The following is a 27,015-nucleotide window of genomic DNA, read 5'->3' as shown; positions in this document are numbered from 1 at the left end:
ACTTAAAGTTCACGAACTTCTGAACACATTGTGCATATTACCAAATTTCTGTCATCGACAGACAGCCATAACTTAGTCTTTCACCAGTTTTGAAATCGTGGTAAAGGAACACAATTTCCTACTATAATTTCAAGCCTTCTATTACTCCCGATGCTATCTTGAGACTTCTTACAGTTTTGAGTCCTCAAAGAGTCAACATCTTTGTCTTTGTTAGTACCATCGTTAACGTTATTTTTATTTTTAATTCTCTGACTATTCTAACTGTTTTACCACGGCTGCTAGTATCCTGACCACCAACGTTTGCATATATATCCGGTAACGCACCGCTGTTAAGGAACGAGAAATTCTGCCTTGCTTGGAAGATATGCTGCTATGCCGTAGATCTCGGAGGTAGTCAACTCACCAATAATGCTACTTACCACGCTAACTCGCAAGTAACGGATGTCGGAGCTGAGATTAATGCAACAATGGCAACACGAGAATGACGATTTAGTTTGAAACGTGTAAACGTATAGCGCTTCTTCCAGAATTAATAATCAAACGTATTAACGTTAAAACAGTGATAGTGTATTAATACATTCTCAGTATGACTCCATAAATTTAAATTAAATGTTAAGTTTTACATACCCAGTGAACATGAAGTAAATACCACTGGTTCAAAATGGTTCAAATGGCTCTGAGCACTATGGGACTTAACATCTGAGTTCATCAGTCCCCTAGAACTTAGAAGTACTTAAACCTAACTAACCTAAGGACATCACGCACATCCATGCCCGAGGCAGGATTCGAACCTGCGACGCAGGGGTCGCGCGGTTCCAGACTGAAGGGCCTAGAACCGCCTGGCTGGTATGGCTGACTTGAAATAAGAGGATGGGATGGTCTAATGGTTTGATACGGGAAGGGGGGAAACCGTCTCCCCCCTTTGCAAATCGCACAATGGTGGGGGTAGTAGCGCAGCCGCCCTCCCCTGTCCCCCGCAGGGTCCTCGTTCGGCCACTACTATGAAGGCTGAAGAAGACCCGATGGATTAGTCCGGTCTCAATTGCCGATAACAGTTAGAATTTTATAGTTCTAGGGGCGAAACTTGTGACTAATCCTAGTGAATCAAAAGTATTAAAAGTTTTGTGATTATTAGATACTTCTGAGAGGCGACACCACAGTATTCACGATTCACCACCAGGTCAAGCCTCACATTAAGCAGCGGAGTATAAGCAAGTCTTCGGGATTTCCAGTGAAATGTTAACTCAGACGCTTCGTGACTCACAAATTCACATTGGTGTGCTGTTATGACGCAGTCTACACTTGCCAGATAGCGCCAGGCATAGATTCTGGGGACGTCGTTACGACTTTCATGATTTTTGTAGACAGAAAAGACAGTTCCGCACTGAATAGTTATCACAAAAGTAAGATAGCTAACTAAAATTGGCTCGAATTTATAGTCGCACCAAGTGGTTAATATAACCACCAACCGCTTCAAGTGGTTACGTATCCACTAGCCAGTTACTACTTGGCTATGACCGAGATTTCACAGCCGAAAGTTCGTGTATGTATTCCCACTTTACGCGCGTGCTAGGCTGAGAAGCTTTTATTAAGCCATATCACCCTGAGACCAAGCATTAATTCAAGTCACTAAGCTGTACCTCGAAGTCTACATCAGATGATAAACTATAAAATGCGCCTCTCAACGGTTAGGTGATCTCTGTTTGTCCTATTCATGGCCGTCGATCTGCATCTGGAACTCCGCATCTGCATCTACATTTATACTCTGCAAACCGTCGTGAGGTATATGGCAGAGGGTAGGTCCCACTGTAACAGTTATTGAGGACCACGTATGGAGCGCGGAAAGAATGGTTGTTTGAATGCCTTTGTGCTCGCAGTAATTATTCTAATCTTTTCCTCACGATCTCTATGTGCATGATACGTAGGATATTGTAGTGTCTTCCTAGAACCATCATTTAATGCCGGTTTTTGAAACCTTAACAGATTTTCTTTACGTCTGTCTTCAAGAGTTTTCCAGTTCAGTTCCTTCAGTATCGCTGTGACACTCTCTCACGGATCAAATAAACCTGTGACCATTCGTACTGCCCTTCTCTGTATACTTCCAATACCCTCTGTCAGCCCCATGTGGTACTTTAGAGCAATATTCTAGAACAGGTCGCATGAGTGATTTGTAAGCAATCTTTTTTGTAGACTGACTGCACTTCCCCAGTATTCTACCAACAAACCGAAATCTAGTACCTGCTTTACCCATGACTGAGCCTACGTGATTATCCCGCTTGTGTGACCATTCCATTTCATATCCCTTCAAAATGTTACACGGAGGTCTTTGTATGAGTTGCCCGGTTCCAGCAATGACTGATATTATAGTCAGGGGCTAATACGATTCTTTTGTGACATGCACAATTTTACATCTCTGAACATGTACAGCAAGTTGCCAGTCTTAACACCACTTTGAAATTTTATCGAGATCTGGCAATATTTATGCAGCTTCCTTCTTCGGCTAGTACTTGATTACAGATAACGATATCATCTACAAAACGTTTGAGGGTACTGTTAATATTGTCTGTAATGTCATTAATATATAACATGAACAGCAAGGGAGTCAATACACTTCCCTGGAGCACACCTCAAGTTGGTTCTACACTGACGATGTCTCTCCATCCAAGACAACATGCTGTGTCCTCCCTACCAAAAAGTCATCAATACAGTCACAAATGTCACTTGATACCCCATACATTGGCAATAAGCGTACGTGTGATACTGAGGCAAATGCTTTTCGGAAATCGAGAAATACAGCACCTACATGATTGCCTTGATCCAAAGCTTTCAGTATGTTACGTGAGTTTGGTTTCGCATGATCGATGTTTTCGAAATCATTATTGGCTGGCATTGAGGAGGACATTCTGTTCAAGATACCTCATTATGTTTGAGCTCCAAATGTGTTCTAAGATTCTACAACGAATCGATGTATATTGGAAGGTAGTTATGTGGGTGACTTTTACTACCCTTCTTGTAGTCGGGTGTGGCCAGTGTTTTTTTCCAAGAACAGGTCACGGTTTTTCGTTCGATGGATCTGCGACAGATTATAGGTAGAAGAAGGGCTAACTCAGCCAAAAATTCAGTATAGAATCTGACAGTAATTCCATCGGGCCCTGGAGCTTAGTGTTACAATAGCGATTTCAGTGGTTTCTCAACACCACTGATGCTAATATTTATTTTATTCATGTTTACTGCGGTACGGAGATTAAATTGGGGCAATTATCCTGAGTTTACCTTTGTAAAGGAACATTTGAGAGTTAAGCATTTGCTTTCCTATCCTCCGTTTCAGTTCCTGTCTCATTCGCTAGAGACTGTGTGGCGAAGTGGTACGTTGGAAAATTTCCACTCACCTCGCGGAAAATCTCTTCTCACGAGCATGCGTCCTTGAAGTCACTGAAATGCAGTTCTCAGCCGGAATAAGCTACAGAAAAAACAGCTGGACACCTCGTAGCCCCAAACCGTATTAAAAATTGTGTGGTCGGTAGAAGGAATAGTTAAATAAATGCTTTAATTTAACTATTCCTTCTACCGACCACACAATGTGCGTAAAATTTCGCTCTGTTGCGGTAAGCTTGCATACACCAGTTACTACCAAGTCTTACTCCACACGCACACCTCATTCATAACCGTAGCCAGTTTATGGTAATTATTAACTATCTTTTCACCGAAAGTTTACAAACGGATAGTTTCTTTCAGAGTAGCTCACTCAAACGTTAGTATAATCAGCCTCACTTAACAAAATGTTCACGTTCGCGAGTAAGCAACACGCCACGCGGAACTTAAGCTGTTCATAACAGCACCAAAAGATATGAAATTCACACCGTGCATTAAATCGAACTCTCTCCCACACTTTACGGCACTTCTCAAAGATTTTGGTAGCGAAATATTACAATATGAGATCCCTGTCCCGACTCTACTCTTCTCTCTGCACAAAAGAAGATTCTAGTTCCCAAAATACGCGCTAATGTGTAGACAAACATCACACTCAATCGGAAAGCAGCATCAACCACTCTCAATCCCGCGCATATATACAGAACCAATAGAAATTTATCACTGAATCAGAGCAGTAAATTAGCATACATAAATTCTGAAAACCGACAAATATAAAATTAAATCCCTCTTAACAAAACTATTTTACAGAAATCGCACAATGTCAGGCGCTACACCTCAACTAGACACTAACTTTGGTGGCACAAACAACAGTTACATATGACCAGTTGAATTGTTCAACTGGGTACATACAGCGTGACAATTATTGAGCTACATGAAATAAACTCGTCATAACTTCTAAACTGTTTGCGTCAGGACGTTCAAACTGCTCTATTTGATGCAGGGAATGATGGGAATTAGTACGTGCCTTGTTGTCGGCAATTTGCACGTGAAAATGTCACGTGGGCCTGAGAGTATAACGTTTGTGAAGGCCTACTATGAGAGCAATAACAGCCCAATTGCTGCTTAAAGGAAGTTTGCGACCGAGTTCAATCTGAAGACAACCGGTCCAAGTGTGCTGACAGTCAAGAATTTGATTGGAAGTTTGCGAAAACGGGTAGTGTTCGTGATGACAGTTTTGGCGTTGTCTGTCGTCCAAAAAGGGTGAAAACGCCTGAAAACATCAAAAACACACGCGCTGTGTTTCAAACCAGACCCAGGAAATCGAGCAGACGAGGTGCACAACACGTGGAAATCAACCGGGAGACACTGCGATAAATTGTTGAAGACCTCCATCTCTTCTCATAACAAAATTCAAACCCATCAGCCAATAATTCCCAGGGCTATGGAACACTGGCTGTGTTTCGGAACACTATCGTCCACAGAATTGACGAATAGTACTTTGATGTGAGTATGGTTTGGTTTAGCGACCAAGCCCATTGTTATTTGGATTGGTTCATCAATAAGCAAAACTGGAGCATTTTGGGGACTGAGAATCCGCATTTCGCGATCGAGAAGTCTCTTCACCCTCAACAGGTGACAGTGTGGTGTGCAATTGTGCAATGTACAGTCATGGAATAATCAGTGCGATATTCCTTGATGGCACGGGGACTACCTAACGGTATGTGAAGGTTTTGGAAGAGGATTTCATCCCCATTATCCAATGTGACCCTGATTACTACAAGAAGTGGTTAACGCAAGACGGAGCTCAACTCCACCGAAGGAGAAGCGTGTTTTATGTTCTGGAAGAGCATTTTAGGGACCGTTTTGTACACAGAAGCTACTGGCATTGGCCTCGATTGGCCGCCATGCGACTCCTTTTGTAGGGCTGTGTTAAAGACAAGGTGTACAGCAATAACCCCAAAACCATTACTGAGCTGAAAACAGCCATTCAGGAGGTCACCGACAGCATCGATGTTCCGACACTTCAACGGGTCATGCAGAATTTCGCTATTCGACTGCGCCACATCAACGCCAATGATGACAGGCATATTGAACATGTCATAACCTAAATCCGAACAACTGACTTTCGAAGTCAGTAACCGAATCACACATAAGTGAGTGGTGTATACTTTCTTCATCATGCGAATAAACCTGATGTAAAGAAACACAAACGCGATAATTGGTCAGCACCAGTGGCACACGTACACCGGCGTTGTTGCGCTCTTGTAAGTAGGCTCTACTTGTATGTTAGATATCATGGTACTAAGTTACGGTAAATGAAGCTTTAAGATATTCTAATGTATTAACAGTCATCAACGTTTTTCTTAATCATGCTTTAGCTATGTAGTTTTTATTTCAACAATTGTGTACAGTCGCAGTCTCTGTACTGTTGGGCTCCGATGTCGCGCTGTTAATACGCAGTGTGGAAAAGGCTGCGGCTGCTGTAATGAAACACGTGCGTGGGAAACCATTAAGAAGAGGCAAGAGGCAGATTGTTCTTAATGTTTTTCACAAGTTTAAAGACAAAAAAGCCCTGAAGATGTACGAGGCTGTATTTTTTTTTGTAGTTAAGGCATTTTATAAAACGGCATACATAGCGTTGCAGAATGGTAATCTAATACAGTTCTCTGGGCGAGCGTTTAAATCGTGTTATGATCTTTCTTTTTTTCGTTCTGTTTGGAGCACCTACATCTGTAAAATTCATCACTTTATGCTAATTAACACATATCTAATCATCATATCAAAAATACACATCGTCTTCCTTATAGTTACAAATTGAATGCAAATTTCCAGTTTACATTGCAGATATAAATTCTGGATTATTCGATATTTCATAAAAGATTATTAATAAAGGTTTTTTATGTTAATAAAACATAACAAATTAAATTCTTAGGACAAAAATGAAAAATCGGAATTACTCTTTATTTGCGCTAAGTCCATTCTTTTATACCACAGACGTGGTCTCATGCGTGCCAGAGTGATAAGCGTCGTAGACACACGGAAGCAACAATTTTCGCAGCATCGACCACGCCATACAAATACTGCTTTTTTACCGTACCATTGCATTATTAATCCAACAGAGCTGATCTGGAACCAGGGTAAGGAATATGTCGCGAGAAATAACAAAGCATTTAAACTGTCCGACGTACTGGAACTAACGCACGGATCTTTGTCTCACGTCACTGCCGAATGCTGGTGGGATACAGAACGGTACGTCGTAAGAGAAGACAAGAAAACGTGGCACTTGGACGGCTTCGTGGGTTGTGCTGTTGATAGACTCGTTATAAACGCAGCAGATGATAGATCCAGTACCGAAATGTATTTCTCGGACTCGGATGTGGAAGGAGTTCAGAGAGTATACCAGACGACTATCTGTAATACCTTCAGTGGCGTCACTGATTAACTACGCGGTGAAATACCTGCAATTTAGTTTTGCATCGCATAGCTCACTCAAAAAAATTACTCTGTGCTTAAGTTACGAATTTCCATTACTCTCTTTTTAATTACAGAACTATGCTAGCTGAGAACGAGAGTGTTTTGTGCTTTTGTCCCCTCCGAATCTTGCGGTTTTGCTGGAGTTTTGCAAAATATAGTTTTATTCTCTTTAAAAAGTAAATGATATTCGAATCTATATTGTTTCTTCGCTCGTCTCTTTTTACGTCTTATCTGCAACCACTCGCGTCACTGCAGGTTAGTTGGACCAGCTGGCTGGCCTGTGATGTCCGAGATAAATGCGCTGGTAAAGCTGTTGTCCCGTATTATATCGCACAGTGTGCGGGTGTGGAGAGCAGAAAACATATCCCTGTTGTTTTACTTGACCGTACCCGAGACAGCTTGCCAACAACCTAAACCACCTACAAAATAATTCACTTTTTTTATCAGCCACACTGGAACGTCCATAATTATTTGCACACAGCAAATAGATAGTCATTGCAGTGAAGTACACCATCTCCAGTGACCATCTCCCCATCATCATAAAAACAACGGCTAATACCCACGTCAAAAACGACACCGACAATAGAAGACTAAAGTTTCATCCACTACAAAAATCTTAATCTAGAAGACTTCAGAACAGAAATTTTAAGCAAAAAGCCTAAAAGCTGTAAATACAACTGAAGGCATTGACAAATATTGCCAACTAATCGTCCAAACGACACCATCTGATATCACTAAGAACGCATCAAAGAAAACCATTACAGAACACAAAGGTAGACTTCCTACACGTATTCTTAACCTAATCAAAGGAAAAAGAAAAATATGTAGGTAAATTAAACGACAACCTAATCAAAGAACTAAAACGGAATGAAACCATCTTAACAACCAAGTTAGTTCAGAGATTCGCTAACTCAGAGAAAGTGTATAGGAACTTGAGTCACAAGGACTTGACACACGTAACCCCGCTCTCTTTTGGAATAAATTCGAGAGAACCATGTGCAAAACTGTCACCGAAGAGTCGACTTTACAAATTGATAACCACATGACGCTGGACGAATGGGAGAAAGCTGAAATATTCCGCCATTTATTCGAAAAAATACACGCTCATCCACAGGACCCCCAATTTGACGACAACCATGATGAAATTGCTACTAGGGAACATCATTCACTTCTATACAAAAATACCACACCAGCCATCAACTTGAAACAAATAACCGAATATCGGATAGCCTCTCTCACACTGAGCGGCAAAAATGCAGCTCCTGGAAATGGCGGCGTTCGTCGATTTCACCACTTCGGTGTAATGCTAGAGAGGCTTTAGGCACGCAGTTATCTTTTCACTCCGGGTTGACGTAAATTTCGAACACTTTTTCGTGACATTGCAATCGCGAATTTTGAATATGCAGTTCACGATTATGCCGCCATATCACGATATGTAAATTCCACAACATTCCCTTGCGACAACTTCTGATATCTTCAAGTGGTTGCAGCTGACACGAAGTACTTTGTAATTGCTGTTGTCCTAACCTCAGTGATGTCGAAACTGTGGAACTGAAACAATACAAATAGACGACAACCCCGAAAAACGGTATGTTCAATACGACCGCCATAGAACCTGTAGCACCGAACAATATGTCTCTTATGCGGAGGCGAACAACAAGTTAAGCACTCTAACAGAGGTTTCTTACATTTCTGTTTCAGGTTCCCAGACGTCATTATGCAGAGTACAGGACTGCCCCAACTACAGAACCATACGATACTACGAGGAGGTGGGCTGCGTTCCCAGTGCTACCGCCGGCAACTGCTGTCCAACGCACTTCGACTGCAGTGAGTACCATATAATGAACTGGGAACACCCCATAAATGCAGTTGCAGGATAGCATCACATGACACGGGCGAAGGCTGCAGTTTATCGGCCAACCGCGGCTGAACACTAGATCACTAACAGCTTGATTTATAAGCAGCTTATAGACGGTAGAGTCACATTAATTAACCACTGCCTACGTCCGACGTCAACGTGCAGTAACCACTCACAGACGCCAGATGGCAGCACTAGCAGTCGAGGACATACACTGAAGCGCCAAAGAAACTGGTATACGCATTCAAATATACAGACATGTAAACAGGCAGAACGCGGTGCTGCGGTCGACAACGCCTATACCAGACAAGTGTCTGGCGCAATTGTTAGATCGGTTACTGCCGCTACAATGGCACGCGATCAAGATTTAAGTGACTTTGAACGTGGTGTTATAGTTGGCGCACGAGCGATGGGAGACAGCATCTCCGTAGTGGCGGTGAAATGGGGATTTTCCTGTACGACCATTTCACGAGTGTGCCGTAAATATCAGGACTCTGGTAAAGCATCAAATCTGCGAAATCGCTGTGGCCGGAAAAAGAACGGGGCCAACGATGACTAAAGAGAAGTGCAACCCTTCCGAAAATTGCTGCAGATTTCAATGCTGGGTCGTCAACAAGTGTCAGCATGCGAACCATTCAACGAAATATCATCGGTATGGGGCTTCGGAGCGAAGGCCCACTCGTGTACCCTTTATAACTGCAGGACAAAAAGCTTTACGCCTCGCCTGGAGCCATCAACATTTACATTGGACTGTTGATGACTGGAAACATGTTGCCTGGTCGGACAAGTCTCGTTTCAAATTGTATCGAGCGGATGGACGTTTACTGGTGTGGAGACGACCTCATGAATCCATGGACCCTGCATGTCAGCAGAGGACTGCTCAAGCTGGTGGAGCTCCGTAATGGTGTGGGGCGTGTGCAGTTGGAGTGATATGGTACTCCTGATACGCCTCACGCGTACGTGAGCGTCCTGTCTGATCACCTGCATCTATTCATGTCCACGGTGCATTCCGACGGACTTGGGCAATTCCAGCAGGACAATGCGGCACCCCACGCGTCCAGAATTGCTGCAGAGTGGTTCCAGGAACACTCTTCTGAGCTTAAGCGCTTCCGGTGGCCACCAAACTCCCCAGACACGAACATTATTGGGATGCCTTGCAACGTGCTGTTCTGAAGAGATCTCCATCCCGTCGTACTCTTACGGATTTACGGACAATCCCGCAGGATTCATGGTGTCAGTTCCCTCCAGCACTACTTCAGACATTAGTCGAGTCCATGCGACGCCGTGTTGCGGCACTTCTGCGTGCTCGCGGGAGCCATACACGATATTAGGCAGGAGTACCAGGTTCTTTGGCTCTTCAGTGCATAAAGCACGCCGAGGGACGCGGAAAACACCGTAGTTGACGTAATTCGGAAACAGAGCGATTTAACTGATCTCCAAAAGGGCCTGATCGTTGGCTTTTGGGTCGAGGGGTGAATGTATTTCCGAAACGGGTAAGTTTGTAAACTGTTCGCGTGCCGCCGTTGTTAAAGTATACCGTGTATGGCAAAATGATGTTATCCAAAACCTGTGCCGAGGCAACGGCGGTGCACCACGGGCCATATATGACAGGGGTGAACGACAGGTGCGAAGATCCGTGCGGGCGAATAGGCGCGCAGCTGTTGAACAACCGACCGCCCTACGAACCGAGGGGCTGCCAACAGCGTATCTTCAGAGACTGCCCAGCGAACGATGCTGCTTCCGGCCCCCTGCAGTATGCGCCTGATTCACGCACCCGTAATGAGAGCTGTTCACGGGCGACCAAGGCTGGAACATGCACGTCAGTATCGCTACACGACTTCCAGTGAGTGGCGACAGGTAGTCTTTTCAGATGAATCATGTTCGGCGCGCCAAGTTAGAGTTAGCCTTTAGTGTGTAAGCTTGTCCAACTATCGCTGGAAGGGTCTGAGCTGGAGGAGGGAGGGTTAAGGACTGGAGAATGCTTTTGTGGCATTCTCTGGATGATCTTGTCATTCCGGAAGGCACATTGGATCAACACAAGTATGCATCTATCTTGTGAACTGTGTCTACCCTCACGTAGTTTTTGTTTTATTCGGCACGATGGCATCTACCGGCGGGACAATAGAACACTTCACACGACGCAGTGATCGTGATGCTTCTAAGAGCACCGGTATGAGCTTATCGTACTCTCCTGGCTACCAACCCTCCCGGCTTTGAATCCAATCGAGAATCTGTTCGCACCATGGATCCTCAACCAAGAAACCTAGCGCAGCTAGCCATAACATTGGAGTCGGCATGGCTCCACATCCCTGTCGGCACCTTCCAGAACCTCACTGACACCCTTCCTGCTCGTCCGCGCTGAAAATGATGATTATTCAGGCTTTTGACGGGTGGTCACGTTAACGTGACTGGACCATCTATATGTATAGTATGATCTACACTGGCAGTTGGAAGGAAATTATTCACGAATGGAGCCATAGGCCAGAGGGTAAAAGAAGTGTACCCTTTATGATGGGATCTTTTAATGTTAATACCTGTAGGTCTAGGAGGTAGAGCACCAGGGAAGACGAATGGAATATTCCAGAATTTGAAACACGAACAGCTGCCACCATGAGTTTCTTAGAAGTAGATACCTCAGGGGTTGCGAAGCAACTCAAATCGCTTGATACGGGCAAGTCTTCAGGTCCAGATTGTATACCGATTAGGTTCCTTTCAGATTACGCTGATACAATAGCTCCCTACTTAGCAATCATATACAACCGCTCGCTCACCGATAGATCTGTACCTACAGATTGGAAAATTGCGCAGGTCGCACCAGTGTTTAAGAAGGGTAGCGGGAGTAATCCATCGAACTACGGACCTATATCATTGACGTCGGTTTGCAGTAGGGTTTTGGAGCATATACTGTATTCAAACATTATGAATCACCTCGAAGGGAACGATCTATTGATACGTAATCAGCATGGTTTCAGAAAACATCGTTCTTGTGCAACGCAGCTCGCTCTTTATTCGCACAAAGTAATGGCCGCTATCGACAGGGGATCTCAAGTTGATTCCGTATTTCTAGATTTCCGGAAAGCTTTTGACACCGTTCCTCACAAGCGACTTCTAATCAAGCTGCGGGCCTATGGGGTATCGTCTCAGTTGTGCGACTGGATTCGTGATTTCCTGTCAGGAAGGTCGCAGTTCGTAGTAATAGACGGCAAACCATCGAGTAAAACTGAAGTGATATCAGGTGTTCCCCAGGGAAGCGTCCTGGGACCTCTGCTGTTCCTGATCTATATAAATGACCTGGGTGACAATCTGAGCAGTTCTCTTAGGTTGTTCGCAGATGATGCTGTAATTTACCGTCTAGTAAGGTCATCCGAAGACCAGTATCAGTTGCAAAGCGATTTAGAAAAGATTGCTGTATGGTGTGGCACGTGGCAGTTGACGCTAAATAACGAAAAGTGTGAGGTGATCCACATGAGTTCCAAAAGAAATCCGTTGGAATTCGATTACTCGATAAATAGTACAGTTCTCAAGGCTGTCAATTCAACTAAGTACCTGGGTGTAAAAATTACGGACAACTTCAGTTGGAAAGACCACATAGATAATATTGTGGGGAAGGCGAGCCAAAGGTTGCGTTTCATTGGCAGGACACTTAGAAGATGCAACAAGTCCACTAAAGAGACAGGTTACACTACACTCGTTCGTCCTCTGTTAGAATATTGCTGCGCGGTGTGGGATCCTTACCAGGTGGGATTGACGGAGGACATCGAATGGGTGCAAAAAAGGGCAGCTCGTTTTGCATTATCACGTAACCGGGGAGAGAGTGTGGCAGATATGATACGCGAATTGGGATGGAAGTCATTAAAGCAAAGACGTTTTTCGTCGCGGCGAGATCTATTTACGAAATTTCAGTCACCAACTTTCTCTTCCGAATGCGAAAATATTTTGTTGAGACCAACCTACATAGGTAGGAATGATCATCATAATAAAATAAGAGAAATCAGAGCTCGTACAGAAAGGTTTAGGTGTTCGTTTTTCCCGCGCGCTGTTCGGGAGTGGAATGGTAGAGAGATAGTATGATTGTGGTTCGATGAACCCTCTGCCAAGCACTTAAATGTGAATTGCGGAGTAGTCATGTAGATGTAGATCAGAGTGGAGCTCCCAGGTTCTCTGCAGAGCAGAGGCTGGGAAATGCCCTCGTTCCAGTCCCTCCAGAACGGCCCCAGGTACACTCAGCCTGCTATCAAACTGAGTACCGGACACCTCTCCTGGGCGTACAGACAGGCAGCGGTGATGGTTTCGCGAGCCGCCCCCTCCTATTGCCACGTGAGCGCCCGCTGTACATTACCCACAGTCATGCCAGAAGCCTGTTCATGGGTTGACCTCTCCATACTTTTATTTTAACATCCGTAATGACGCAGCTGCAGGAGGTTGGCAAAGCAGTTTGTAACTGGCAACATAGTTTAAAACACAACTTTTTCTACTGATAATCAGTAAGAACAAGCCGGCCGCGGTGGTCTCGCGGTTCTAGGCGCGCAGTCCGGAACCGTGCGACTGCTACGGTCGCAGGTTCGAATCCTGCCTCGGGCATGGATGTGTGTGATGTCCTTAGGTTAGTTAGGTTTAGGTAGTTCTAAGTTCTAGGGGACTAATGACCACAGCAGTTGAGTCCCATAGTGCTCAGAGCCATTTGAACCATTTTTTGAGTAAGAACAATCACAACTGTATTAAGGTACGTGTATTATCTCACGAATGGTTTCGTTCAATGAAGATCACTGTCAACAGTCTTCGTAACAGATTTTCGCACCAAGTCTGCCGATGACGTTAATGTGCACAGTCCTGTGTGTAAATTAGTTACGAAGACTGTCAACAGTGATGTTTATTGAACAAAAACCGGTCGTGACATAATAACTGTACCTTGCAAGGGAACCTTCCCATCGCACACCCTCAGACTTAGTGGTAAAATGGCCCAGTGGATAGCCCGTCAAAAACTGAAAACAGATCGAGCATGAAAATGGGAAGAAGTTGTATTGAATTGCGAAAAAAGAAGCAAAATAGAACCAGTGAACGGTCCAAGCTAAAGATCCGACTGCAAGAACAATGGCGTCGGGGTTGTGTGGTCAACGTGTTGGATTATAAAGAGCGCGAGTATCGTGTTCAAACCTCCCACGTATCTCCTTTTTTTTCACGAATTTATGAACTTTCCGTCCAGTCACTGATGCGTCTCGTTTCCTGCTGTAGTTTTGGCAACTGCCATACTTTACGTTGGTTATAGAATATGAATTATGTGGTAAATTCAATGGTTCAGATGGCTCTGAGCACTATGGGACTTAACATCTGAGGTCATCAGTCCCCTAGAACTTAGAACTACTTAAACCTAACTAACCTAAGGACATCACACACATCCAGCCCGAGGCAGGATTCAAACCTGTGACCGTAGCGGTCCCGCAATTACAGACGGAAGCGCCTAGAACCGCTCGGCCACAGCGGCCGCCATGTGGTAAGTACATATTATCGTCGCAGGTAAATGTGGTGAATAGTGAGAGCAGGTTGGCTACCGGATAGACCTCTCGCAGAAAGGAAAACAACAAATAAACGGGCGTGAACTATGTTGCAACAAATGAATTCAAGATTCAAAGCTTCCAAACGAAACGCAGGAATCATAACATGCGGTACTTGTGCACGTCTCGCGGTCAATTCCTTACACTTCACTGTTGCAAACGAACTTTACATCACGACACAGACACAAATTTGAATACAGCGCACAGACACGTCTGTTACCGGACGGACAGCTAGTAATTTTGTGAAAAATAAATTGTAGGTCGTGAGGGAGTTCCGAACACGAATCTGCTACTTCACAGTCCAACACGGTGACTATAAAACCACGACGCGATGGTTCTTGTAGAGCACTCGATGTTGTACATCCTTAGCTTGAACAGTTCACTGTTTCTATTTTGTTTCTTTTTTCACAGTTCGGTATACTTTCTTCCTATTTACATGCTTGATCTGCCTTCAGTTTTTGACGGGATGTATGAGACAGGCGAAATACCATCAGACTTCAAGATGAATATAATAATTACAATCCCAAAGAAAAGGTGTTAACAGATGTGAAAATTACCGAACTACCTGTTTAACGAGCCACAGCTGCAAAATATTAACACGAATTCCTTACAGACGAATGGAAAAACTGGTAGAAGCCGAGCTCGGGGAAGATCAGTTTGGATTCCGTAGAAATGTTGGAACACGTGAAGCAATACTGACCCTACGACTTATCTTAGAAAATAGATTAAGGAAAGGCAAACCTACGTTTCTAGCATTTGTAGACTTAGAGAAAGCTTTTGACAATGTTGACTGGAGTACTCTCTTTCAAATTTAAAGGTGGAAGGGGTAAAGTACAGGGAGCGAAAGGCTATTTACAATTTGTACAGAAACGAGATGGCAGTTATAAGAGTCGTGGGGCATGAAGGGGAAGCAGTGGTTGGGAAGGAAGTGAGACAGGGTTGTAGCCTATCCCCAATGTTATTCAATCTCTATATTGAGCAAGCAGTAAAGGAAACAAAAGAAAAATTCGGAGAAGGAATTGAAATCCATGGAAAAGAAATAAAAACTCTGAGGTTCGCCGATGACATTGTAATTCTGTCAGAGACAGCAAAGGACGTGGAAGAGCAGCTGAACGGAATGGACAGTGTCTTGAAAGGAGGGTATACGATGAACATCAACAAAAGCAAAATGAGGATAATGGAATGTAGTCGAATTAAGTCGGGTGATGCTGAGGGGATTAGATTAGGAAATTAGACACTTAAAGTAGTGTATGAGTTTTGCTATTTTGGGAGCAAAATAACTGATGATGGTCGAAGTAGAGAGGATATAAAATGTAGACTGTCAATGGCAAGGAAAGCGTTTCTGAAGAAGAGAAATTTGTTAACATCGAGTATTGATTTGAGTGTCAGGAAGTCGTTTCTGAAAGTATTTTTATGGAGTGTAGCCATGTATGGAAGTGAAACGTGAACGATAAATAGTTTAGACAAGAAGAGAATAGAAGCTTTCGAAATGTGGAGCTACAGGAGAATGTTGAAGATTAGATGGGTAGATCACATAACTAATGAGGAAGTATTGGATAGAATTGGAAATAAGAGAAATTTGTGGCAGAGCTTGACTAGAAGAAGGGATCGGTTGGTAGGACATATTCTGAGGCATCAAGGAACCACCAATTTAGTATTTGAGGGCAGCGTGGAGGGTAAAAATCGTAGAGGAAGACCAAGAGATGAATACACTAGAAGGATGTAGGTTGCAGTAGGTATTGGGAGATGAAGAAGCTTGCACAGGATAGAGTAGCATGGAGAGCTGCATCAAACCAGTCTCTGGCCTGGAGACCACAGCAACAATATCCACTGGGCAATCTTACCACTCAATCTGAGGGGGTTGCGATGGGGAGTTTCCCTTTTTAACACGACTGTGATGTTTCTTATTAATATTAGCAAGAACTAGCTATCGCGCGCAAGATGATCATTTTCTCTCTCCAGGAGTGCTAGTGAAGTAAGGTCTTCCTTGGATAGCTCAGTTCGTGAAGCGCTAGGTTCTGTGTTTGAGTCCCAGTCCGTCACACAGTTTAGCCCTGTCAAGATGGTTAATATGTCGAATTTGGATGTGCCGTTTGGCTTCCTTGTTACTCGAAGGCTGTGTCTCAGCTGTACACAGTACTCAATGGGGAAAAATGCACGCTTGATCCCTGCCCACACAAACTGCAGCAGGCACACTGATTGGTCTTTTTTTGCCGTACCATTTCAAGTGTTCTCGTGTTATACTGCACAGGTTAGTCTATAAAGGTTGCACCTCTACCCTGGACATCAAGCAGCTTGTAAGAAATTAAACAACTGTGTTGACGTTTAGTTACACAGTTAATTTAAATGTTTCCCTATTGAGACGTTAACCGATTTGCTCGAAGATTAAATCTGATTGTGTTAATTTTCTTTTTTAATTCTTAGCTAATTTAATTGTAAATAAAGTTCGATAGAATCCCAATAATTATGAAATAAATATATGGAAAAGAAAGACAAAATCAAAACATGGCCGTTGCAAAGAAAATGGAAAATAAAAGTAAAGGATAAGTATAATTAAACTTATGGTGCGTGAGCCAGTGTAGATGGAAAACTGTTTACCGTATGGGTACAGAACTTCCTAGTAATGATATTCGGACTGTATGGTGCAAGATTTGCGTTGTTAGTGAAGTTAGTGTTATGACTAGGCGTTAGGCGCCGGTACTGGTACGGCGACGTAGGGTTGAAACACAAGAATGTGTGTGCATTACAGTTGCAGACAGTCCACGTGGGTCTGGACAAGGTGAGCAGAGTCTCACTCGGTAACGCTGTTTTATTAAAGTGACAGCAATAGTGGAGCTGCTCTTTGCAAGTAAAGACACATGGAGAATATGGAGAGGTCCTCTTCCCGCTCTCGGATTGAAGAACATGACTCGGAAATTCGAATTAACTAACGACTTGGGAGTTGCTCCTGGGAGAGCACACAAATCGTTGAAAAAATTACTGTTGTCATGGCTGAGAATTCTGGACGCAATGTGCGCTCTTCAAGCGGTGCACGAACTGTGTCACGACAACTGAACATGCCATGGTCCACCGTTCGCAAATGGCTACGAACAGTTGTGAAATGGAATCTCTAGTGCGTTTCCAGGCGGGCGTGGACGCAGATGGTCGTCACACTAAGCAACGGTTGCAACCCGGAACGTAAACATGGTACGGAGTAACAAATGTTACTCTCTCATGTGGAAATTAAAATGTGTTAAATGGTTCATTCGTTATTACCATTAAAATTATTTCCACAAGTTTCGTTGTCCTACGATCACTCGTTTTTCTCAAGTTTAATTATTATCACCCTGTAATTGTTTCCGCTTTTCTTATGAACACCAGACCTATAGAATTATTTCAGTGTGTAGTCTACAGAAAGTACTGCATGGCCTAGAAAGCGGGTCTGGTTTCTCCTGAATTCTCTTTCGATCACTCACGGGCCTGCAACAGTTGTAATTAGTAAATGAAATACAGTCGCAGTTGCGAATATGGACAACCATCAGCTGTGTAACGGAATGACAACAATGAAAGTTTGTGGTAGACCGGGACTCGAACCCGGATTTCCCGCTTACAGCGAACGGTCGCCTTATCAAATGTCTGACCTGTAACGGAATATACACAATGGTTGTACGACTGCAGCTTGTAGGCACAGGGCTGACGACATACGGAAGTTTGGGTCTTGCTCTGAAGTGTGCTCGGATAGCCAAATGGTAAGGCGACCTCTCGCGATAAGCGGGAAATCAGGGTTCGAGTACTGGTCCGGCACAAATTTTCATAGTCGTCATTATACAGCTAATGTTTGTCCACACTCGCAGCTATGAATACATTTCATGAATTTCACAACGACTGTATTCGCTGCAGTGTCTGTCGTTTCGTACATGTATGAATGTCCGAAAGAACATAACATTGTATCTTACTTCTGAACAACACGGACACTGCAGTATCGCATTAAAAATGTGTTGTTTAAGTATTTCAACAAATGAGTTGTATATTACGTTGCTGTAGTATTGCAAAACGTATTACTGAATTGGTACTGGACTAGCCAGATATATCATATCAGCAACTGATGCTTCATATTTAACTGTTTGTTGTTTCCTTTCAGGTTTCCTTCTGTCGCTGGACAGGACAAAATGCCACTACGAGGGGAAGACGTACGAACTTGGCGCAGATATCTCTGACGTAATCAAGTCTGTGTGCACCCCAGTGTGTAGCTGCTTCGGTCTCACCGAAGGCCCCTCGAGGTTAGTAAAGGCAATCGGAATACATGTTGCAGCAATGTAGTCACTCTAAGCAGTAACTGTGTCAGCATTTGCAGCAGAGCAGAACAGACATTTGGTACGAAAGTCCTAATTCCTTTGACAACGGAAACTCAAAAGAAAAAGAGAAAATCAAGTATATCATTGTCACTGCTCCACGAAAACAATGAATACTAACTGAGACGCAATTATGTCCGGGAGAATCAAATACCACGTAGTACATTCGATGGTAAATAAAGGCATAAAATGTTTTTCTGTGCTTCGATGACGGAAGGCATTAGGCGGCAAACGATCAATTACCTGAATATTAATTTTCGAATGGAATTGAAGTCCAGAGAGACGAAATAAGATTTTTAAGCTTTTCCGATCACACTGTACGTTTTGACAGACACAATGAAGGCCTTAGTAGGCCAATCTAATGGAACGTATCTTGATTTGAAAACACGTTGACTTTTTTTTTTTTTTAAGTAAGCCTGTAGTGATGGAATGTAATCGACCTTAAGTACTAGTCATGCTGGGAGAATTAGATTAGGAAAGAAGACACTAAAGGTAATAATCTAGTTTCGCTATTTGGGCTGCAAAATAACTGACGACGCAGTAACGGGGTATCAATTACAGACTGGAGGTAGCAAGAAAAACTATACTCAAAGGCAAAAATATTCTAACGACGGTTATAAATTTAAATACTGGGAAATCCTTTCTTGTCTGGAATACAGCCTTATATGGAATGAAACATTGCCGATAAACAGTACAGACAATTTGACCATAGAAGCATTTGGAACGTTGTATTACAGATGAATGCTGAAGTTTAATTGTGTTAATATGATAACCAATGTAAAGGTCCCGAATCGTGTCAAGGAATAGTTAACTTGTCTGAGGGAGGGAGTAAGAATTGTACAGGAAAACCAAGGCTGGACTGTCTGTAGTCAGCAGGTTCCAACTGCTGTAGGATGCAGTAGTCATACAGATAGTGGGACTGGTACGGACAGACTAGCATTGAGAACTTCATGAACCAGTCTGAGGGCTGAACACCACAATAACATTAACGTTTGCTAGTTTCCTGTTGGTATTACTGTTTTTAATAAAGTGATGCCTGAGCTCCGAACCATACGTATAATAACTTGAAAAATTACAGTAACAAGTGGCACCTTATTCATGCGAAGGCACATTCTAGGAATTAACCCGTCTTCAGGTGGACAAATATAGTTACGTAACTGTCACTACGCTTTGAATTCTTCGGCTTCCTTGTGCAATATAGTTTTGTTCCGCCACCACTTTTCTTTCACTCGTATATATATGGAGCAGCAACGGTAAAGTAGACGTAGCTACCACACTTTACCGAATAATACACTGACCAGCCAGAACATTATGACCACCGACCTGCTATGCTATAAACCCGTTCAGGCGATAGCAGCATCACATGGCGAGTAATGACTGCCGGTCAGACATACGCACGGTGCGTGTAGTATCGTAAGTGTGCAGTCCGAGTGTGGAATGGATAAGGTGTGCGATCTATCTGGGTTTGACCGAGTGTAGATTGTGATGGCCTGGAACTGCACGACTTGCCAGGTGTTCGAGGAGTGTTTTTGCGAGTGTCTTCAATGCGTGGCGAAACCAAAGTGAAACAACGTCCAGACGTCACGGGGTTGGCGGCCACCCCTCATTTCTGATGTCGGATGTCGTAGGCTGGGCAAGCGGCGAACTGTGGCGGAACTAATATCAGACTTTAGTTCTGGGCAGAGTCTGAATATACAGTGCGGCGGACACTCCTAACGACGACCCATGCATGTGCCATTGTTAACACTACGACATCGGCAACTATAACTGAAATGGGCACGCGATCATGAGCACTGGACGCTGGCGCGTTGGCAGAGCCTTGCATGGTCTGATCAATCCCGATACCTCCTTCATCACGCCGACAGGAGGCCGCGAATCCGTCGTCTTCCAGGGGAACAGCTCCTTGAAACCTATACTACAGGACGGAGATAAGCTTATGGCGGCTCTATTGTGCTCTGGGGAACATTCACGTGGCCATCCAAAGATCCAGTGGAGCTCGTCCAAGGCACCAAGACGACAAAGGGGTGTAGTACACTGATTTAAGGCCGTATAGACCCCTTCGTGACGATCATGTTTCCCGACTGCAGTAGCATTCTTTAACAAGATAATGTGCCATGTCAGAAGGACAGGACGGTGATGGAATGGTTCGGAGAAAACAGTGGCGAGATCCAGCTGATGTTTTGGACCCCCAGCTCGGCAGCTCTGAACCCGGTCGAACATATCTGGGATCTTATTGAACATGGGGTCAGACCTCATTGTGCCCCTCCCCGGAATTTACGGGAATTAGGTGATTTGCGTGTGCTGATGTGGTGCCACCTCGCTGCAGCGACCTACCAAGTCCTCACTGTTTCCATGCCACGACGTTTCGCCACTGTTATCCGTGAACAGGTGGACATACCGGCTATTAGGAAGTCGGCCTTATACTTCTGTCTCATCAGTGTATATGTACATCTAACTGTAAATATAGATACTAGTGTGCGAACCCATAAAAAATTCTCCATTAGTCTTGGAAATCGTCTTTTAGCGCTTCCGCGTCTGTACCTATGGCCATAATGTGCACACCACTGGGCTGTGCATGACAGAGGGTACGTCTCCTGTACCAGTTATCAGGGCTTCTCCCCGCCCCATGCACGAATCGAGCGCGGGAGTAATGACTGTTTAGATGCCGCCGTGAGTGCTGGTATTAATCTAATCTTGTACTCAGGATCCCTATAAAGGCGATACCTAGAGGGTTGTAATATTTTCATAGGTTCATCGTTCACAGCGGGTTCTTGAAATTTTTTGTGATGCCTTTCTCGGAAAAGTATACGTCTGTCTTCAAGTGTCTGCCAGTTCAGTTCTTTCAACGCTCTGTGAAACACTCCCAAGGATCGAACAAACATGTGACCATGCGTGTTGCCCTTCTCTGTACACGTTCAGTATCGCCTGTTAGTTCTATTTCGCGGACTCCACACACCTGACCAATATTCAAGGATGTATCGCGCGAGTGCTTTCTAAGAATACTCCTGGGTAGTTCGATTACATTTCCTTAGTATTCTATGAACTACCCATAGTCTGCTGCCCACTCTACCAACGACCGAGCCCCTGTGATCACTCCATTTCATGCGCCTACAAAGATAATTGTGTGAGTTGACCGATACCAATTATAACTCTTAATCATACATACACCGTTTTTCCGTTCTGATAAGAGCACAGTTTCACATTTTTTGACATTTAAAGCAATTTGACAATCTTTGCACAACACTTAAAACTTAAAAAGGCAGAGTTCGTTATAGATAACTGCACCATCTGTGAAAACTCCAAAGTTGTTATTGCTATATTGTCTTCATGTTCACTAATGTGATACATCCTCTCAGTAATAACTCGCTCTTTCTGCTAACTGCGATTGTTGAACTAGCCACTCCCACGCAGCGAGTGACTTCCAAAATGGTTCAAATGGCTCTGAGCACTATGGGACTCAACTGCTGTGGTCATAAGTCCCCTAGAACTTAGAACTACTTAAACCTAACTAACCTAAGGACAGCACACAACACCCAGCCATCACGAGGCAGAGAAAATCCCTGACCCCGCCGGGAATCGAACCCGGGAACCCGGGCGTGGGAAGCGAGAACGCTACCGCACGACCACGAGATGCGGGCGAGTGACTTCCCCTTCTCTTTCTGCTACTTAGTCTGGTTCATCCGCCGCTTACAAAGGACCCAAAATGTGCATTGCAGTGGAGACTGAAAGATGTTAAGGCCTTTTATTTACTTATATATTTGTCATGCAACGGTTCGCTGCCACGCTTAAAAATAAATGGTACGAGCCTGGGAATTATCTTCCGAAACTTACCTAGTGCGGCAGCCGAACAGCCAAGTATAGCACGTTGAAGGTGTGGCGGTGGAACTTTAAGTTCCGTACCACCCTTCGCCGCTGGAAGTACATAAGAGGGAAGGAGGGCTGTAGTAATGCGCCAACTCTATGGTCAAAAAAGAAAAAAAGTGACTGGACGAGAACAGGCCACGGAGAGAAAAACGTGGTCGTATTGTGATTCAAACCGTGAACGATGGAACCTTTATATGCAGCGAAAATACGAAAGCGCATGCACTGAGGTAAATGCGCAAGCGCCGGCTTAATCGTACCTGCTGCCTCTGGCGCAATAAGCGTTGCAGCGCCTCCAGTAGTGAATACTGTCGAAAAACAAAATATCGCTGAAAATTGTTACTCATAACCGGCCTATTCACATGTCGTTGTTTCTTCACGTCTGATAAAACAGAATTTTAACTTTTACTTAGCGGATATCAGTTATAACGGTTAATTACATTATCTGTCAGTGTGACTTCGACAGATTTTTTTAAAACAGTGTCCCAGAAACGCGAGGCGTTTGCAACCACTCGTGTCACATTGTATAATTTCCTATGTCCCTCTGTAACACAGTTTTCAGCCGCCGCAGATTTGTCAGGTTGTAATAATCGCGTATGGTGATGATGTTCAACTCCTCTGTCATTGACGGTACGAATAGTTCTAACGATATATCGTTTTTCGACGATATTCACCAGTGGAGGTGCTGCAGCTGTTCGTGCGCCAGGGGGCAACAGCTACGATTGACCGCTTGCGCATCATCTTATCGCATGCGCTTTTTCATTTTCGCCGCGTGTAAAGTTTCCGTCGTTCACGGTTTCAACTTGCACCGTCAGAGGGCGGTATGGGAATTCAAGTCCCACCGCCACACCTTTAACGCGCACTCCAATGATGTCAATGGAGTAACATCATTGTAGGATAGAACAAATTTACCTCTACACCAAGACAGTAAGACCAAGATCCACAGGTGACGCTGTACCTAAACCTACCAGAAAACAAAAAAGGGTATGAATAAGTTATCGGCGACCTAGCTATCCTCACCTGATAATGGCGGGCAGATGGACTGCGGCAATATTGTATGCAGATGACAGAGCGTCATCTGGTCATCTGACGTCTGGCTGAAGACCCAAAAGGAATCTGACCTGTTAATACGCCGGTAAAGTAACTGTTCTCAGTTTATAGGTGAACAGTGTTTTGAAAATTCATTCTGGGGCACAAACATGGCCCGGCGACGAGTACGTACTCTTGTTGAACATCATCAGTCATTTGAATGAGGTCGTATTGTAAGGCTACAGGAAGCTAGATGGGTACATTAACGGATTGCTTCAAATATTGACGACGGAGTATCAGTATTGCGGCGCTGCTTTCGGCAGTAGTGTGTAGAACATTTCGGCTGCCAAAGACCAGGTTCTGGACGTCCGCGTAGTACGGAGGCAAGTCAAGATTGATGGATGGTGAGAGCAGCGATGGCTAACGGAACATCAGCCAAGGAAGAAATCTGGACACTGTTGCTTCTGCTGTGTCATCGAGGTCCACTGGCAACCGTCCGCTTGCAGGAATAAGATGTGTGCCACGACTCCGCCAACCACGGCTACACTGGCGTCGTTAAAGAGTTGACTGGAGTGGGGAAGTGGAATGACGCTCTAGTGTCTTCAGTCATGAAAGTAGTGACTATTCGTCCACGAGACTCAGAGGGCCATAGACACGGGTTCCCAGGTAGATGCCTTGTTTCTTGACTTCCGCAAGGCGTTCGATATAGTTCCCCACAGTCGTTTAATAAACAAAGTAAGAGCATATGGACTATCAGTCCAATTGTGTGATTGGATTGAAGAGTTCCTAGATAACAGAACGCAGCATGTCATTCTCAATGGAGAGAAGTCTTCCGAAGTAGGAGTGATTTCAGGTGTGCCGCAGAGGAGTGTCGTAGGACCGTTGCTATTCACAATACACATAAATGACCTTGTGGATAACATCGGAAGTTCACTGAGGCTTTTTGCGGATGATGCTGTGGTATATCGAGAGGTTGTAACAATGGAAAATTGTACTAAAATGCAGGAGGATCTGCAGCGAATTCACGCATGGTGCAGGGAATGGCAATTGAACCACAATGTAGACAAGTGTGATGTGCTGCGAATACATAGAAAGAAAGATCCCTTATTATTTAGCTACAATATATCAGGTCAGAACTGGAAGCAGTTAATTCCATAAATTACCTGGGAGTAGGCATTAGGAGTGATTTAAAATGGAATGATCATATAAAGTTGAGCGTCGGTAAAGCAGATACCAGACTGAGATTCATTGGAAGAATCCTAAGGAAATGCAATCCGAAAACAAAGGAAGTAGGTTACAGTACACTTGTTCGCCCACTGTTTGAATATTGCTCACCAGTGTGGGATCCGTAGCAGATAGGGTTGATAGAGGAGATAGAGAAGATCCAACAGAGAGCAGCGCGCTTCGTTACAGGATCATTTAGTGATCTCGAAAGCGTTACGGAGATGATAGATAAACTCCAGTGGAAGACTCTGCAGGAGAAACCCTCAGTAGCTCGGTACGGGCTGTTGTTGAAGTTTCGAGTACATACCTTCACCGAGGAGTCAAACAGTATATTGTTCCCTCCTACGTATATCTCACGAAGAGAACACGAGGATAAAATCAGAGAGATTAGAGCCCACACAGAGGCATACCGACAATCTTTCTTTCCACGAGCAATACGAGACTGGAATAGAAGGGAGAACAGATAGAGGTACTCAAGGTACCCTCCGCCACACACCGTCAGGTGGCTTGCGGAGAGTGGATGTAGATGTAGATGTAGATATCTGTTTGCGACTGATGCACCTATACGAGTACGGCGTAGAGCTGGCGAGCACTGTGTTCCGGAGTACGTTCGCCCACGAAACATCGGTAACAAGCCAGGCTGTAGGGAGCCTCAGATACATTTAGCGACTTCATTTGGTGTTACTGCAGAGTAAATTAACCGATGACGCCAACATTGCACAAGTTGTGTGATCTTAGGCTTTCCCGGCGAATTAACTGTCTGCACTGTTCTCGGGTCTCCAGCTGGGTGCAGTCGTTTTCAAACCACGATATTTCGACAGCGTTCCTTGCCGTTATCTTCAGGTGATACCTGCATACTGAGCGTCCTCTCACTCACTCACTCACTTATAGCACGGACTGAACATCGAGTCTGATGTGGCAGGAGTCTAAGCAGCGAAGCTGCTGTTCCTCCTTGGTAGGCAATGGTGGTTACGATGACCTCCGGTACGGATGATCCTCAGGCTACTTCCGAAGATTTTCGAAGTAGGCGTTGGCGGATGCGTCATCTGGGGCAGTTTTCTTCTGCTGGAACGCCACTCCTCCTTCAGCCACTTTTCGGCGACCTGGTAGATGTGCTCCCAGTCGTCGGAGGTGAAGGTGGGGAGGGAGTTGATCGCTCGTAGCTCCTTCCGAGACACCACCTCGTGCAACAGACCACGAGTGTGGCGGAAGTCGCACGGGCGGTGGGGAAGGGGCACGTCTGGCGGCGTAAAAGGATATGGGTTGTCCCTATGAGGGTACGACCCATTCGCAATGGACGCCGCGATCTTCTTGAGGAAGGGCTGCACACTGCGCGCATCAGGGAGCGGCAGGTACAGTGGCAGCTCCTCCTCCTCGATAGTCTCTTCCTCGTCGTGGGCAGTAACTGGCGGCGCCTTTTCCCCTGTTCGTGGGACTGCCGCCAAAGGGGGAGGCAGTCCAGGCGACTCAACGTCCATCAGCACCTGCGGTGTCGAGACCATGGACATCAGCGTCTGCGTGGCGGCGTCCACCCCCATCTGGCGCACCCAAGGGGAGGCGGGCGCGGGAGTGGGCACCTTCTTCCTGAGAACTCACAGCTTCTCACGCAGCTGCTGGAGCTGGCGATGGACTGCTACAAGCTCTTCTTAAGCGCGGCCCGTTCCGCCGTAAAGGCGTCTTGGAAGCCGGCCATGGCGTCGGCAGTGGCGGCTTCGAGTCGGCGCGGGGGGGGGGGGAGGGGGGTGACGGCCGTCGTGGCACCAGACACCGCCGCAGGGCGTTTCGCGGCGGGCTGGCGGCGGAACTCCTTGAGACAGCCGCAGCTACGCGAGTTGGCAGCGTGTGAACCGCCGCAGTTCGGCATCTACTGGCCACCGCTCGTGGCTTAGTGCAGCTACGAGTGTCGTGTGCTGCCGCACACTTCAAGCAAGCGACGGCGTTCTTGCAAACACTCGCAGTGTGCCCCAGTTGCTGGCACCTGTAGCATTGCACTATCTCGCGTTTCCGCTGAGTGCGCTTCGGCTGTCGTCGGCGGCCGCTGTTGCTCCCCATCGCGTTGATGAGAAGCTTAAGTGCGGCTGCGAGCTGCTTTCCCTTGACTCCAACCATGGCGTTGTGCTAGTGGCGTTGGCGTGCGCGAGCGACGGTAACGAATTGAGCCGCAGCGAGTCGAGCAGTGCGTGTGAGCGTCTCCGCTGTATCTCCTCCCCTTCATACTCTGATTGCTCCTCACCCCCTTCCCCGCTTCCTGCCGCACGCTGCGCCGCGTGGACTATTGGTGGGGAGGGGCGGGCTGCTGGCTGCTGGATGCGAA

The 27,015-nt window shown here is 45.2% G+C and overlaps 1 protein-coding gene across 1 annotated transcript in view; it reads left to right on the top strand.

The window, feature by feature from the left end:
- Nucleotides 1-27,015, top strand: part of LOC126234361 (uncharacterized) — a 60,341-nt gene that overhangs the window by 1,469 nt on the left and 31,857 nt on the right. Inside the window, exons 2-3 of the mRNA XM_049943049.1 lie at nt 8,548-8,673; nt 18,377-18,515. Of these exons, the coding sequence (XP_049799006.1) occupies nt 8,548-8,673; nt 18,377-18,515 (265 nt within the window). The remainder of the gene's footprint in view (nt 1-8,547; nt 8,674-18,376; nt 18,516-27,015) is intronic.

This window comes from Schistocerca nitens, chromosome 2 (assembly GCF_023898315.1).
Source record: "Schistocerca nitens isolate TAMUIC-IGC-003100 chromosome 2, iqSchNite1.1, whole genome shotgun sequence".
In the NCBI taxonomy this organism is placed as follows: domain Eukaryota; kingdom Metazoa; phylum Arthropoda; class Insecta; order Orthoptera; family Acrididae; genus Schistocerca; species Schistocerca nitens.
This window is presented reverse-complemented; position numbering and strand designations above follow the sequence as displayed.